Here is a 16,026-nt window from a genome sequence, read left to right as displayed (position 1 = left end):
AAAGTGGGGCTATACCAATAAGCTATAGTTATTTTGATTCCATCTCACTGTTCAGGTTTAACCTTTTCTGCTCAGGTTAATGCTAAATATCACCTTTATAAGTACTTCACATAGACAATCCATGGCATAAACCATACCTGCAGATCTTTTGAGTGTAACTTGCTACTTAGTACCACTGTTGAGAGAATGGAGGAGCATCACGAGCTATTTGAGTCTTCGCCTGTCATAAATGATGGCCTCTTCCAAGGCTCAACTAATAACTAACATACTGGAATATGCATAGCTCTATTTTCACCAAATAAAGGTTAAAGTGTAGTTATGTTTAGCTTTGGTTACACAGAAATTTATGTTTGAAAAAGTTCAGCCATGGTTACAAAACAAAACCTAAAAACCATTGAAATTCACCAATTACTATAACTCACACCCTAAGGTAACTATAACTCGCACCCCCACCATGCACAGTTTTCTCATCAATAATTGTACCGCAAATGTTGCAGTGATAATATCAATGATGCCATAGAAGGTATCATTAGTGATGGAATATGTGGGATAATTAGCTGTACATGGCGAGAGTGCAAGTTATAGTTACCATAGGGTGCGCGTTATAGTTACCTGAGTTAACCATAACTATAACTGCTGAATTTCTATGGTTTTGTGTGAGTAAATTCAGAACCTAACTATAACATCCCTGTAACTTTTCATTTGAATTCCTTTGCTCTTTTTTAGCACACATGCACTTTAATATAACCAACACGGGGCACAGCATTTGGCCGTGTGTGTTGGGCATTTTCCGCAGGGCGTGGCCACGCTCCCTCATGCACCCAAATCAAAGCTGTGCACGGCCTTGGCCGTGTGCATCTTTTTGGGTGTTTGCAGTGGTGTTTTTTTTCTCCATTTTTCTCTTGTCCGCAGACCCACTGTGAATTTACACAGAGGGCCGCCCTGAGCCTAGCGGTGGATCCACGGATCGGATGAAAAAAAATGGCCATTTTTTCTGGCCCCTGTAGGGTCCCTAGGGGATTCCTCTATGTGTCTTATAGGGACACCTTATGTGCTTTTTCACTCTTCCCCCCCCCCCTCCGATACGACAAACAAAATAGTGGGTGCAGCATTTCTGGCAGTTGTGGCCAACCAATCAGGGTCTTGCTTTCCCTCCGGATCCAGATCCCTACATTTCCATATTATTTAACCTAAAAGAACTCCGAATCTACTTAACAGATTTACACCAAAATACAAAAAGCACAATCTGTGCCACATGATCTAGCTTCCTGACAAATTTGGTGCAATTCCGTTCAGCCATTCGGGCTGTAGCCGTGTGTAAAGAGTGCAAAATCCCATAGACACAAAATGGAGGAAAAAGTGTCTTGGAACCTCCTCCCTTCTTCTCTACCCCCACTTGAAGAATCACCCTAAAATTTCCAAGCAGAACTAGGCAAAGTAAAACACTTTCTTAGGAAACTTTTGTGAAGATTCATCAAACAGCACCCAAGTTATTAGCAAAACAAAAAACACTCTGTCTATAGGGAAAAGTTAGTCCTAACTACTGGCTATCCCCAGTAGGTAATATCTCTAGATAGATCGATAAACAGATAGATATCCTACTGGCGGTAAACACTAGGTAGTTATAGTTAGGACTTAATTTCCATAGGAAAAGCATTTTTTGTTTTGCTATTTTTCACAAATTTTGTGAAGATTCATCAAACAGCCCCTAAGTTATTAGCAAAACAAAAAAGCGCTCTGTCTATGGGGAAAAGTTAGTCCTAACTAGTGGCTATCCCCAGTAGGTGATATCTCTAGATAGATAGATAAATAGATGGATAGATATCCTACTGGCGGTCACCACTAGGTAGTTATAGTTAGGACCTAATTTCCATAGGAAAAGCATTTTTTGTTTTGCTATTAACTTTGACTGTTAGATGAATTGTCACAAAATTTTGAAAAAATAGTGTGCCAGTCACTTAGGCTACTGCCTAGAAAGTTACAAGATGATTCGTCAAACATGTGCTAAGGTAAAAGGGTGGGGTCCCAACACATGTTTTCCCCATGCAATTTCCTATAGGGATTTTAGAGACGACTACAGCCTGAACCGCTGAAAGGTATTACACCCTATGTGGCAAAAATATAGATCTTGCTCCAGAAAGAGTGTTTTTTGTAATTTGGTGTAAATTTGTTCAGAAGTTTTGGAATAATTAAAGAAACAATATTTATGTATATCTAGAGACGCTGAGGGCTCACGAATCTGGCAGATCTCAAACTGAGATCTGATAGGCTGACACCCCTTCAACCAGGAAGTGGTGGCAGCAATCTTAGGACTCAGGACTTGGCCCAGAGTTCTAAACAAAAAGCAGCAAAAAGAGACACAAGGGGACAGCATAGGGATACCCTGACCCCCTAGGCCTGGTGGTGGCGCCGCCTGTGCTTGTTTTTTAAGCCACCCATTGGGCCAGGTCCCTTGGGGAAACCAATTTATAATCTGGGAGAAGGGGGCACATGTGCCGCCCTCCTCAGGCTTATATCTGCCCCGGGGGCCCCATCCCTTGGGGCCTGGCAGCATAATAAAGGGGGAACTCAGTCCCACTCACCCCAGACACTGTTCAAATGGGGAGGAGGTCATATGGCCCACTTCCCTAGGCCGATTTCGGCCCTGGAAACCCCATCCCCTGGGGCACTGCTGTGTATACAAAGAGGATGGGGGCCCTGTGGCCCCCTCCCTGAGCCATTAATGGCCCTATGGACCCCATCCCACGGGCCCGGCACAGCTGTGTCACTGGGTCCTCACTCCCAGGACATATCAGTTTCCCTGCCCACACTGGCACAGGGAGGGAAACCTTTGATTGCTCTCGCTAGGGGGAGCAATTTCAAATCTCCTTTCAAGCAAGAGCAAACACAAAGTCAGCTCCCAGCTGGTAGGAGCTTTAAAAATGCTCCCCCCGCTGGGAGCGGACTTCAGATCTGTTTCCCTGCAAACAGTGATGCGGGCAGGGAAACAGATCTGAATATTGCTCCCACCCCTCTACAGGGAGCAGCATCTTTGGCTGCTCCCTGCGAGCAGAAACACTCCTCGCTGGATTCGGGGAGCCAATGGGGTCTGCCAGGGCCTTGGGGCTCCCTCGACAGCCCCCAACTGGGATATGGTGGGTGACCTCGGTGGGCACCAGGACACCCACCCTTTGTTGGCTGGGCCCCGTGGTATGGGGTGCCAGGCCCAAAATCGTCCTAGGAAGGGGGCCATCTGTCTCCCCTCTTACTTTGAATATTTGGTTGGTCCCTGTGGGATTGGGTACCAGTGGCCAAAATCAGCCCGGGGAGGGGGGGGCCACGTGCCCCCCTACTACTCAAGTTTGTTGCCGGGCCCCAGGGGTTGGGGCCCTCAGGGTAAAAAGCAGCCCAGTAGGGGGTCCCGTGCACCCCACCCCCTAAAAAATGCACCAGATCCAAGGGAATGGGGACCCCTGGGCCAAAAGTGGCCCTGAGAGGGGCCCTATGCCCCCTCCTTCAATTAAATGCGCTGGGAACTGGGGTTCCCTGGACCGAATAAGGCCCTTGGAGGGGGGCCAAAGGCTCCCTCCCTTCATTTTAATTTGATGTCCTTGAAGGATGGGGTCACCAGAGCCTTACAAAGCTCTAAAAGGGGGGCGGCACGGCCCTCACCTCTTTAAAAAAAAAAGGCTCTTGGGTCCCCATGGCCAGGCCCTGTGGCTAATCCCCCACCACACACAGCCAAAGCCTGTGTGCGGTTGACTGCCTTTTGGTGGTTGGCCACAGGGCCCGACCGCAGGCAGGGCTTGTGGCCAACCTCCCACAGCATATGGCAAAGGCTGTGCACAGTGTGAGCTTTGCTGCATGCGGCGGGTTAGCTGCAGGACCTGGTTGCAGCCAACCCCTTACCACACACAGCAGCAGAATATTAATGTATGGTAATGAAATTTTACTTTATGTAAAAAAACTAGAAATTCACTGAAAAAAACAAAGGTTACAGGGATGTTATAGTTAGGAAATAGCATTAAAAAACGTATAAATTCACAATAAAAAACAAAGGCTACAGGGACATTATCGTTAGGAAATGAAATTAAAAAAAATTAGAAATGCAGTAAACAACCAAAGGTTACAAGGACGTTATAGATAAGTTCATATTTTACCCGCACAAAACCATAGAAGTTCAGCAGTTATAGTTATATAAAGTAACTATAAATCGCGCCCCTGCCATTCACAGTTTTCACGTCAATAATTTCATAGCAAATGTTGCAGTAACATTATAAATTATGTAATAGAAGATGTCATGATAGATGTAATATTTGGAGTAATTAGTAGTTCATGGTGGGGGCTTGAGTATAGTTACCTTAGGACACAAGTTATAGTTACTTATAGAAATGTGATATCTTATTACATTCTTTAGATATTTCAGAGCATAAAAGTACTTTAGCATTTGCATAGTAGTGTTACACATTTGTGTTATTTAAAAATTGTTGATGTAATTAGTTATCTTGTAGATTGTGTAATGTGGTACTGAATGTTGGAAATCATGTTGTCCGTTAAGAGTTCATGGAAAGTTGGGAGTTAAGGTTAGAGTGGTACCTTAACCAGTTTCTTTCAACTATTTTGTTTTGTTATGCTGACTTTTCAAATCGATTGTTACTGTTTTTCATTGTATTTGTTTTGTCTCAAGGAATCAAGTGCAGAGAAATATTACATTATCCAAACTGTTTTACCTCTGAGCTGTGCTTAGCTGTGCATGTTTACCTGTTAAAGATAAGTGAAATACGGCATGTCATTTCAGTTTGTGGAGGAGTGCTAACAGCACCATCTGGAGAGATTACTTCACCAGATTATCCTAACCTGTACCCAGCTTCAACATACTGTCACTGGAACATCACAGCAACGAAACGGGTAAGCAGCAGGACTAGATTTAGACATGGCCTCTTATTTGTGCCCCAGCTTGTCCCTCCCATAGGGCATAATCTCTTAACCATCTTTTTTGGTTGGCTGGCTTCTATGCTTCCCTTGCTTTCTTTTCAAGCAATACGTTTTTCTTTCTTGTATGCACTCCATGGGAGTGCATGTGTTTTCCAGCTATCTCCCTCATGTGCCTGGCCTCCTTGCATTATGGGTTCTTCTCAGTTGCCTGTGTGCATCTCCATGCCCCCTCCATGTTGGGCTTGCCCTCGTAGACTTCCTACTCTTGCTTTCTCGCATGTGTGCTTCTCCCTAACCCACTACACATTGCTCTCTCATCAGTTGCTTCTCCTCCCCAACCATGACCTTTATTCACCTGTTGATTCTCCTACCCACTGAAGGCCCTCACAAGATGGCTGCCGACCTCTGTTAGTAAGTGAGACAGATTATACAGTTTGGGAACATTGAGGACCAGATGGATGTCCATTTCTATTTGCGAGTCTCTAATTGCGACTTTTTGCGATTTGCAATTAGAGACTCGCAAATAGAAATGTACAAATGTGTCTCAGACGCAAATAGCGATTCCCAAAGGGGTCACAAATGACCCACCTCATTAATATTCATGAGGTAGGTTGCAATTTACGATCTCATTGGGAGTGGCCTCACTGACAGGGATGGAGGCCTGCTGGGGACAACAGACCAAAATGTCTGTGACTGCTTTTTAAATAAAGCAATTTTTTTTGTTGAAATGCAGCCCGTTTTCCTTAAATGAAAACGGGATGCATTTCAAACAAAAAAATGAAAAGTTTTCTTTTCATTGTAGGCAGTGGTCCGTGGGACCACTGCCTGCTCTGAAAAAATATTTGCGCTTCCATTAAGAAAGGCGAAGGGGTCCCTTGGGACCCAATCCTGTTTGTGAATAGGTTAACACCAATTCGAAGCTGGTGTTACCTGCAATTGTTTTGCGACCGCATTCACAGTCTCAAAACATACATACCACTGTGACTCGCTATTAGAAAGTGAGGCCCTCGACACGCTCCTTCCAAATAGCCACTCTCATAACTATTTTGCGATTTGTTAAATAGATTACCGAAACACAAAATAGCATTGGTACATATCAAAATGCTATTTTCATGTTGTAAATTGAATCTGGCCGTTTGTGACATGAAAATAGCTACGTACATCTGGCCCATAATAACTTATACCCATTTATTGTCATTCTAATTATGATGGCTATTGACTGATGTTAATAAGCAAAGAATTCAGCCAAGTAATATATTAAAATGCACACCGGTTAACTATCGGTCCTCATAAGATGACTGCTAACTGCTGTTAGTAAGCGAAAAAGAGCCAATACGGTTTGAGGCCATATGAACAGTGATATCCATTTATTGGCATACCTCTTAAGAGGGATATTGACTGCTGTCAGTAAGTGGTGTAGGTGTGAACCAACAGGGCAATATATCAAATGTACACCCGCCAACTGCTGTTAATAAGTGAAATAACATTTGTACAATGAGGCAGTATATAATAAATTACATCCTTTTGGTGGAGGACCTCCCTTAAGATGGCTGCTGACTTGTCTTACTGAGCAGAATCGAGCCTATATGACCAAGGAGTATGTGATAACCTGCATCCAATATGGCACTCCTTAATAGTTGACTGCTCACTACTGTCACTTGGACCAGCATCTGTAATTACTAAGCCTATTGATAATCATCAGTTTATAATTCCAAACTGCATGTAGCAAAACACTGACTTTAACATGGAGTTTAGATTTAGTCCTAAATTGACATGAGATAACTTGTGATACTAAACTCAGTAACTTTTCTATTTTGTTCTCAGTAACCTTAATATTATTTTCTCCACACCACTTCTACTGCAATCAGGTTCAGCCAGACCTAACATTCCTGAAGGAATTTTGTCTGGTCAGACCTAGCCTGCTTGAGGGACTGCCCCATCAGACTTAGCATGCATGGAGGCGTCTTGCCCTTTCACACCCAGTGTGCATGAGGGAATCTTGCCTGGTCTGACCTATCCTGCTTGAGGGATTGCCCCATCAGAATTAACATGCATGGAGGCGTCCTGCCCTTTCACACCCAGTGCACATGAGGGAATCCTGCCAGGTTGAAACTAGCCTGCTTGCGGGAATATGGTCTGGTCAGACCTGTGTGCATGAGTGAATCTTGTCCTGTCAGACCTAGAGTGCTTGACAGAATAGCCCAGTCAGATTTAGCACGCTTGCTGTAATCTGTCTTAATCAGATTTAACATGCTTGAGGGATTTTGGCAGGTCAGACCTAGTGTGCTTGAGAGAATCTGGCCATCCACACATAGCAAGATTATTGGAATGTAGTCCCTCACACCTAGCGTGTTTGAGCGAATCTGGGTAGGTCAGGCCTAGCATGATTCAGGGAACCTGGCCCGTCACACATAGGGTGTTTGTGGCAATCTGGCTTGGTCAGATCTAGTGTGCATGAGGGAACAGCAATCTGCTATGTCCATGAGGAGATCCCTTCCATTGGTTCTTAAGGGTACTCATGTATTCACTTCCGACATATAAATGGTCATGAGAATCCACCAGACTTCAAACCTATCAACTCCAGTGACCACATACATTCCAGTAGTGAACACATTTGTGCAGTGAGCTCTCTGAGTACCTGCATGTTAGAGAATACACCATCTGTCCCAACCCCAGCCCCTTCCTGACAGATGTACATCAGTTGACTGCTATGGTACAAAGTGCTTTTTTCTGAGTGATGTGTAACAGGAGGCTACTCTTTTTTCATAGGTGTCCATACTATTTGTTGATTTTGCCCTGGAAGAGAGTCGCAATTGCAAAAAGGACTACATGCAGATGGACGGAGGCCTTCAAATCCTCTCATACTTGCCCAACAACAAGTACTGCGGTGTCATGAAGTCCCCTATGATGATATCCTTCGGAAGCCCTGTGCAGGTGGTGTTCTTCAGTGACAGCAATGTTCAGAGTAGAGGGTTCAGACTTAAATATACATCAGGTAAGCTGGTCACAAGCTAGGCTTTGAAGAGTTGAGATTGATTTATGAAAAGTTAACCCTTAATTTCGTACCAGACCACTTGTAATGAGTCTGATATGATTTGAAGTGGGGAGGGAGTGGTTGGGACAAGGGAATAACTATTTCTCTGTGGACTGGGCAGAGTCCAGTGGCCCAAATCAGTGCTTAATTTGCAAAAATAAAGTAAGTGCCAAGGCCGAAAGTAGTATTCAGGACCCCGCTACAGTTTGCAAAACTCCGAGTGCCTCTGCCATCACTGCCAAATGCCAGTACCAACAAAACTTCTAATCATCACCGTCCTACAAGTGTAACAATTTGGACTATCCCTTGCTGTATGAATGGTATGGACACTGTGAGTGCAGGATACCCCTAAAATACTACACCACAAAAAGGCACCTCAATAGTAACTCACTAGTGGGTGCATGTGGATCAGGGACAGTGTTACCCTCAATTAAAAGAGGCACTATGGCCCATATTTATACTTTTTTAGTACTGCATTTGCATTATTTTTTCAAAAAACGATGCAAATGCGGCGCTAAAAAAGTACAAATATGGGCCTATGTTTCAAAGTAATGTGCAAACCAGCATATCAAAAATGCAATCAATTAAGAAAAGACAACTCAAAAGCGAGCTCTAGGACAGTGCAGTAAAAATAATAACACATGAATGGGCCATCTATTTTGAACAAGATGGCATTGAGGCCCAGTTAGCATAAGGACAATAGCATTATAGACTGCGTACACATGTGAATTCAAGAATATATCCATATTCTTCACATCGCTAATAATGCACAAATTATATAAAATGCACAAAAAACATATATAAACTGCACTCTGATTATTTTATAATCACTAAAACCCACAATTATTTATATTAGAGTCTGCATCATTTTCTGCTTCTTGAGTTTCAATTCTTCCAACATCTTCAGCTGATCCCGTTTGGTTAACCCTCTTTCTTCTGGATGAAGCTCTTTTCTCCTTACGCCCACATTTTAAGAATATTAATTCAGAAAATTTGAGCAAGCAGAACATACGGCCTCCCAGACTATCAAACCACTCACCAACATTACTAAAACCCTTTCTATTCACACTAACCAGGAACCTACTGCTTCCCACAGCCAATACTCTTCAAAAGCTTTAACTTCTCAAGAAATATTTGTTAAATTAGCCATACACGCCCCTATAAGCTTACTGTTATCTGGAATGAAGGTGCCGCACTCCTTCACCTTCAGTACCTTCCAAACCACACTTTCCTTCATTATAAGGATATCTATTGCTAAGCGGTTTTGTATAAACATTGCTCACATGGCATTTAATCCATAAATATTTGTGTTATAGCACTAGTAGTATTAAAAGCAAAATGAGCAACAAAGGTACATAGGGCCTGATTACAACTTTGGAGGAGGTGTTAATCCGTCCCAAATGTGACGGATATACCACCAGCCGTATTACGAGTTCCATAGGATATAATGGACTCGTAATACGGCTGGTGGTATATCCGTCACTTTACCGTCACTTTTGGGACGGATTAACACCTCCTCCAAAGTTGTAATCAGGCCCATAATCTTCTAATTTTCACATAATTCATAGCCATAATAGATCTAGCACTTCAAACCAACAGCATCACCCCATGGAAAACTGGAGCAAGACGGCAAGAACCCACCCAACTACGAGTAGGTCGAAATAAGAAATCTTATCACATGCATAATAAATTCCTCTAAGTATTAGTTCCTCACCAACCAGAAACTCACCTTAACAACGTCATTCATACCCACTCCTTCCCACAAACTCTATGGACATAAGTCCTGTAGGTTCCTGAAGTACCACACATAAGTAACCCTTTCTCTCCTGCTTCATTCTCAAACTTGGATGCAAACTTGATGGAGGGAGCCCAAATCGACATTTGGATAATGTCACTGGATAGTGGGGGAATTCTGGGTGAGAAGCTTAGTAAGAGAAAACAAAACAAAAAAGTCCTCTTTCCCAACCAAGTTTTAATACAATGTGCCCTATGCGGAGGATTAGGTCAGTAAGATGGGGGGATGGGGGGGCAGAGACAGGCCATTATAAATCAGAATAAACACTTGGAACATAAATGGACTTCACACCCACAGACAGCAGAGAATAATCTGCCAGCACCTGAGACATGGCCTAGCACAAGATTTTACACTTCGAGAAACACATCTGATTTCCTCTAAATGTAAAGGTTTATTTGGAAAGCACGGCTAGATTGATCGGGTGACATGAACTATCAAACAGTCTGCTCAAGAGGGGTGATCGTTCTTATTAAGTAGAATGCAGGGGTAGAGCTACTCGACCATAAAACAGATACATCAGGCAGGTGGATAATAGGGAAACTGTCCAGTAGACAGAGTGTTTTTACTTGTGCTGGGTTTTACTGCCCTATCTGTGATGGCATATCACCTTTGAACACCATAGCTTTAAACCTCCCAGACTTCTCCTTTCCTGTACTTTGTGGAGGCAATTTTATTGTCTGTTTGAATAATGATTGAGGTCAGTCCTCAATAATGGGTCTACAGAATAATCCTCAGGTTGGTAAGACACTTAGGACTCTTATGCTTGATCTTGGGCCTTTTGATGTGTGGCGTAGAAGTAGGGAACCAGAGAGAGAGAGAACCCCTTCATATTGAGAAACACAAGCACTACTGTGTCATAAGACCCCTCTACACTGATGTTTTCTACCAGGTAAAAGGCTCTTAGGTGAAATACATGGCATCTCGCACTTACCAGCTCACTGCTCAGACCACTTGGCAGTTCTAATTGCCCTCAGATTCATGAGTAGCTGGATTAAGTCTAGGTGGACAGTAAATCAGACTTTTTTACTGGATACAAAAATAGTGAAACAACTTGGGGTGGGTGAGATAATTTGTTCTTTCAGAATAATTTGGGATCAACTGACCTGACTATGGTTTGGGATGCCTTTAAAGGCATATATTCCGGGCATCCTCTGTAAAATAGGTAGTAATAGGGGGACACCCAGAAGCTTGAGGACATAGAGAGACTTTAGAAGACCATTGAGGGGGGTCAGGTGTAGAGGAAGAGAGATGTAATATCTTGCAGTAATTGGGAGACTGTCAGAGAACTTATAGACAATTAATGGAATGAAAATGCAAAATGAGATGGGAAGCTAGTAAAATTTCCCACTTTGTATATGGGGAATGTTGTGATAGTCTACTGGCATAGAAGAGAAGGGCAGTTAGAGGGTGGAATCAGGTCAGCGAGTTAATAATAGATAACAATGGGAATATATCTAATAATATGGAAAGTGCTGAGTCGCATGTAGTCAAAATATTTCAAAATTTCTACTCAGAGATTATTAAGGTAGACACAACAAGCATAAGAAAGTGGCTATAGGAAAAATAGCTACCTAGTCTCCTAAAAATGCAGGCCCTCATTACGAGTTTGCTCACCAAACTGGCCCAACGGTGAACAAGGCCTTAACATTGACGCCGGCTCCTAATGGAGCCCCCACCAGTGCTAAGGGGTCATGGTGTCTCTGCCATTGCCCCTTTTATTTTTATTCTTTTTCTGGGACTCGGCTCAGGCTGAGTCCCAAGGTAGCTGCCAACACTTCCTGGTTTGAAGTGTTGGCAGCCAATCAGAGCTGTGCATTTCCCTGCATGAGCTCGTCTTTATTCATGAATACTTCACGGCCAGACATATACAAATTGAAATTTCCCTAAATTTAAAAAAAACTACTGAACGGATTTACTCCAAATAACCAAGCATGTGATCTGCATGCCGACAGCTAGTTTCTGTCAAAATTTGTGTAATTCCGTCCAGTGGTTCGCCCTTTAGTCGTGTCTAAAAAATCAAATGATAATTAACATGGCAAACTGAACCTTTTTTCAGCTCCCTTTTTTTTTGTCCCCGCGTGATGGATCAACCTGAAGCTTTCCATGCGCAACAAGAATCACCTTGACACTTTTATGGGAAAAATTTGTTAAGATTCATCAAACGGCACAAAGATATGGGCAACTCAAAAAACACTTTTCCTATGGAAACTAGGTCCTAACTATAACTAATAGATAGATGTATATATAGATAGATAGATAGATAGATAGATAGATAGATAGATAGATAGATAGATAGATAGATAGATAGATAGATAGATAGATATGTATATGTATACATTTGGAGATCTGAAGGTTTTTAAGAAAGTACAGCTGAAGGGCATAAGAAGCCACTTACAATTATGGCACAGCTTTCGAAAAGTAGTAGTCATTGGGTATTATTCACCATGTGGTCCAAATTGAAGATTTCCAGCTCTCTAGGCACTCCATCTCTTTTGGGTGATAAATTGAGCCCCTCCTTTAAAAGAAGCTGGTCTCGGTTTTGGGGGCCAGATACTAATTTGGTCTAACTTGAAATCCTGGGAGAGTGTCTTTGAGACAACCGGAGATACCCTCTCAAGATTTAAATACCTCCAGCTCACTACCCAATATGTAAGACACAGACTAGATCTTGAAGGCAACTGGCAACTAGAAGGAAGGCTTTAGGACTATAAAGGGGTGGCAAAAGAGCTATCAGTCTGGCACTGGAAGCTGGTACATGCTGATGGCAAGATAAGGAAGATCTCCCTTGCATCCATAGAAAGGGATTCTGCTGGCAAAGGAACAGGCAAACCTATGGCAAGAATCTTTTTCTCTTCTCTACACAACAGTGAAACCTGAAAAATAATAATTTCTAAACCTTGAATAGAATCTACCTAACCCGGACAAAAGTGACAATTTGCTACAGGTGAAGCACAAAGGTGTAAGAGACGTAGAGCAAGAAGTACAGACGATGTACACATGTTCACAAGTTGTCCAGCTTTAGAGGAGTTTTGGGGGGCAGAAGGCGATATGCTACCTGAAATTTCAGCTCAGCTAATGGAAGTAACCACCCTTCTGATCCTCTTTGGCACTGATAATCAAGGGAACACTGGCCTTTCTTAAACGTTAAGGACGCTTCTCCTATTCTTGATTCTGATCGCAAGGAAAGAAGTCCTCATGAACTGGCTACAACCCAACCCTCCAACCATCTGAAAATGGAAAAAAGCAAACATAACCACACAATGCTACAACAACAAAAGTAGGACCAGCATATTGAGATAGGCAAAGTAATTTCACATGAAAAGGGAGATTTAGTGGTTATGCCAGATAGGCTGTAGGAGTCTGTGTCATGGGACCCCCATCAAACAAGACCTGTATAGCAAACTATCAAATCAGTTGTTCACTGGAGGTGAATGAAGACAAAAAGAATAAGGAAAAAAGCTAATTTGAATTCCTAAATTCCCTTTCAGCCTTGAAATTTTCTCTAATGTTCTTCTTTTCCATCAAGTATTTACTATAGGTCACCAAATTCCAGATATTATGACAAAATACTTTTTTATTAAATATACTAACACAAATATTACATGAACGATCATATGAAATCAGCTGTTGGTAGTATGTAACATCATCACCTGCAGAAGAAGAAAAGTACACATCAAGCAATTTTTAACCCCCATTATGCCTACATATTGATCTAACATATTTGCATAGATGTTATAATACTTAATGCTACTAATCTTTCCCCATGGGTCAGTGTATTGCATTCCACTTCATTATGTACTATAGTCAAATTAACCTGGGAGGAAACATATTGAGCCTGCAAAATTAGGCACAGCAGTAGGCCAGTTCAATCTATAGGTATCACTATTAGTGAAATCACGCTAAAATACTTGCAGCGTCTGCTTTATACCATTTCCATTGAGACAAAAAGCAAAAATTCAAAGAAATCAAGACTCAAAAATCAGTCTTCAGACAATCTCTTTTTTCCAAAACAATGTTAAATCTTCTTTTCTTTTTTCTTTCAAAAAACAATAACTAAATAAAAAAATCAGACTTCAGAGATCTCTCTCTTTTTATGTCAGTTTGTTTACTCAGTTCATGACTCTAAATTATATTTTGTTATCTGGATATGAAATTGTAGTTTTAAACATGTCATCCTTTGCTCAGGAATAGTTCTGCAGCATCATGAACCCAGCAAATAATCCAAAGGAAGACACGGGAGTGCAGACAGAAAGCCAGTTTAAGGATGGGGAAAAATAAGGGACTAATTATGAATTTGGCAGTCGGACCGCCATACTACCAATGCAGAGGTGGTGAGGATGCTGACAAGCTAACATCCTCCCGACCACCGCAGTATGATGTTCCAGCGGGGCTGGCGAAACAATCAGTGCAACAGCATTGGCTTTGGCTGTAAGGGAGAGCCGAGGTAATTGACAGCTGCACTGACTGTACTGCTAGCACAATCGGTAGGTGCACTGTTACCATGGCAGACAGTGCACATACCGACTGTGCTGGCAGCGGGGTCAGTGCACTTCCCACGACATGGGCAAAATCGGTGCTGGGGACCCTTCTCTGCCTTTCCCCCAACCTTTTCATGGTGGTGTCCCCTTGACCTCAAAACAATGTTGGTTGTTAGGAGGATACAATTCAACCCAAGAAGGTGTTTTCTAAAATCATACCCACCGAATCCTGTTTTCCTAGCCCCTGCCTGTGTTAAGGAACATTGTGAAAGGAGTAGGTCCATGGCGAATTGGGAGGTGGGGTGAACCATCAGGAAAATCAGTAAATCCTTCAACTAGAGCAAAGGCCACTAGGAGGGTGAGGAGAGATACCACTGACCTATGGCCTTGAAGGTCACAGTGAATGGTGGAGTGCTCTGAGGTGTTTATTATGGGGATGGTGGGGATTTGTTTGCTGAGTGTTATCCTTTTTCAGGACAGCCTGTTCTTGTTTGTCTCTGAGTGCACCTGGTCTTTTGGAAAAACTTGAATGGGAAAAGGGTGAGTCACACCAGACGGGGTACAAATTGTTTAGCAAAGGATTTCTGGACATCTTCTAAATGGAGTGTGCCATCACAGGTTCAGTTTGCTTCCTCTCTGTGGTTCAGAGGTCAGGACTGTGCACCTAGACCCAGGGTACGTGGTAGTTTTTGGTCCACAAGGAAGAAAAGGGTGGCTGATTGAAATAGATATATATTTGTGCACTTTTTATATAGCACGAACTTGCCCCATTTTACTTTCGTAGTTTTTCCCTTGAAAGTGATTGGGGGACCTTAAGGTTTAGACTAACATAGCCAAAGGTTCCGGTCGATTTTCAAGAGTGTGAACTAAAAATTGAGGTGTCTGTTTTTGCAGTAATCCCCCAACTCATCACCAAACATTCACAGATTCTCGTTTTTCTATTCCAGAGTGAAAAACCAATCGAGAGACACACGATGCAGAACTGGACCAGGGTTTGCAGCATCAGAACCCAATTCAGCTCACTTTTACATAATCGTTATTTTTATTATTTGTGAATGTGTTGATTTGTCTTTTTTTCTAAAGATTTTTCTAAATTATTTTTCTAGGCTGTACAAAACTATTTAAAAATGTTTTGTTATATATTTCTGTGGAACAGTGTTAATAAAACCTAACTCCTACAAACAGCTCAAAGATATTTTTCTTAAAGATTTAATTGAGAAGTACATGTGAATAAACTTGTTACTTTACTTCTGTTATGTTACTTCACGTGCACTTACAACCCTAGTGCCAGGACTGATGTGGCCACATAGAGTGGTGGATCAACCAATCTTGTTTCACTGCAAGAGGATCGATAATGTCCCAGTCAACTTTACCTCACTTGTGTAGGCAACAACGGAAGTGGCAATGTTATTGTAAAGTCTACCCAATCTATCAAATAAACATTCAGTTAGAAAACAGATGAGGCCACTGTTATGTGTAAATTGTTGTCCAAAAAGGGCGAATGTGTTAATATCAGTGTGAGTGTGTGAGTTATGTGTTCTTTCATAGTGCTCTATCACCCATGAAGGTGTTCTGGTACTCCGCAGGTGAGTGAAGGTAGCCCATAGGGGACTTACTCGAAAAGGTAAGTCTCAGCTTCTTGGGGAAAAAAGAGGAGGTGGCTTTAATGTGGTTTGAGAAGTCATCCCACGCTTTAGGAGTGATGTTCGATTAGGCTGGACCTGCCGATCTGCTTTTGTGTATGCGGTGGACATGTGCCAGTAAGATTCCAGCTGAGCAGATGTGGTTGGTAAATGTATTCAGTT

The 16,026-nt window shown here is 42.3% G+C and overlaps 1 protein-coding gene across 1 annotated transcript in view; it reads left to right on the top strand.

Annotated features, from left to right (window-relative positions):
- LOC138261107 (astacin-like metalloendopeptidase) overlaps window positions 1–15,678 on the top strand; it is a 46,525-nt gene extending 30,847 nt beyond the window's left edge. Inside the window, exons 11-13 of the mRNA XM_069209756.1 lie at window positions 4,778–4,887; window positions 7,684–7,909; window positions 15,169–15,678. Coding sequence (XP_069065857.1) covers window positions 4,778–4,887; window positions 7,684–7,909; window positions 15,169–15,173 — 341 coding nt within the window. The 3' untranslated portion in view covers window positions 15,174–15,678. The remainder of the gene's footprint in view (window positions 1–4,777; window positions 4,888–7,683; window positions 7,910–15,168) is intronic.
- Window positions 15,679–16,026: the final 348 nt, after the last annotated feature.

The sequence above is a fragment of the Pleurodeles waltl genome, chromosome 10 (genome assembly GCF_031143425.1).
Source record: "Pleurodeles waltl isolate 20211129_DDA chromosome 10, aPleWal1.hap1.20221129, whole genome shotgun sequence".
NCBI lineage: Eukaryota > Metazoa > Chordata > Amphibia > Caudata > Salamandridae > Pleurodeles > Pleurodeles waltl.
This window is presented reverse-complemented; position numbering and strand designations above follow the sequence as displayed.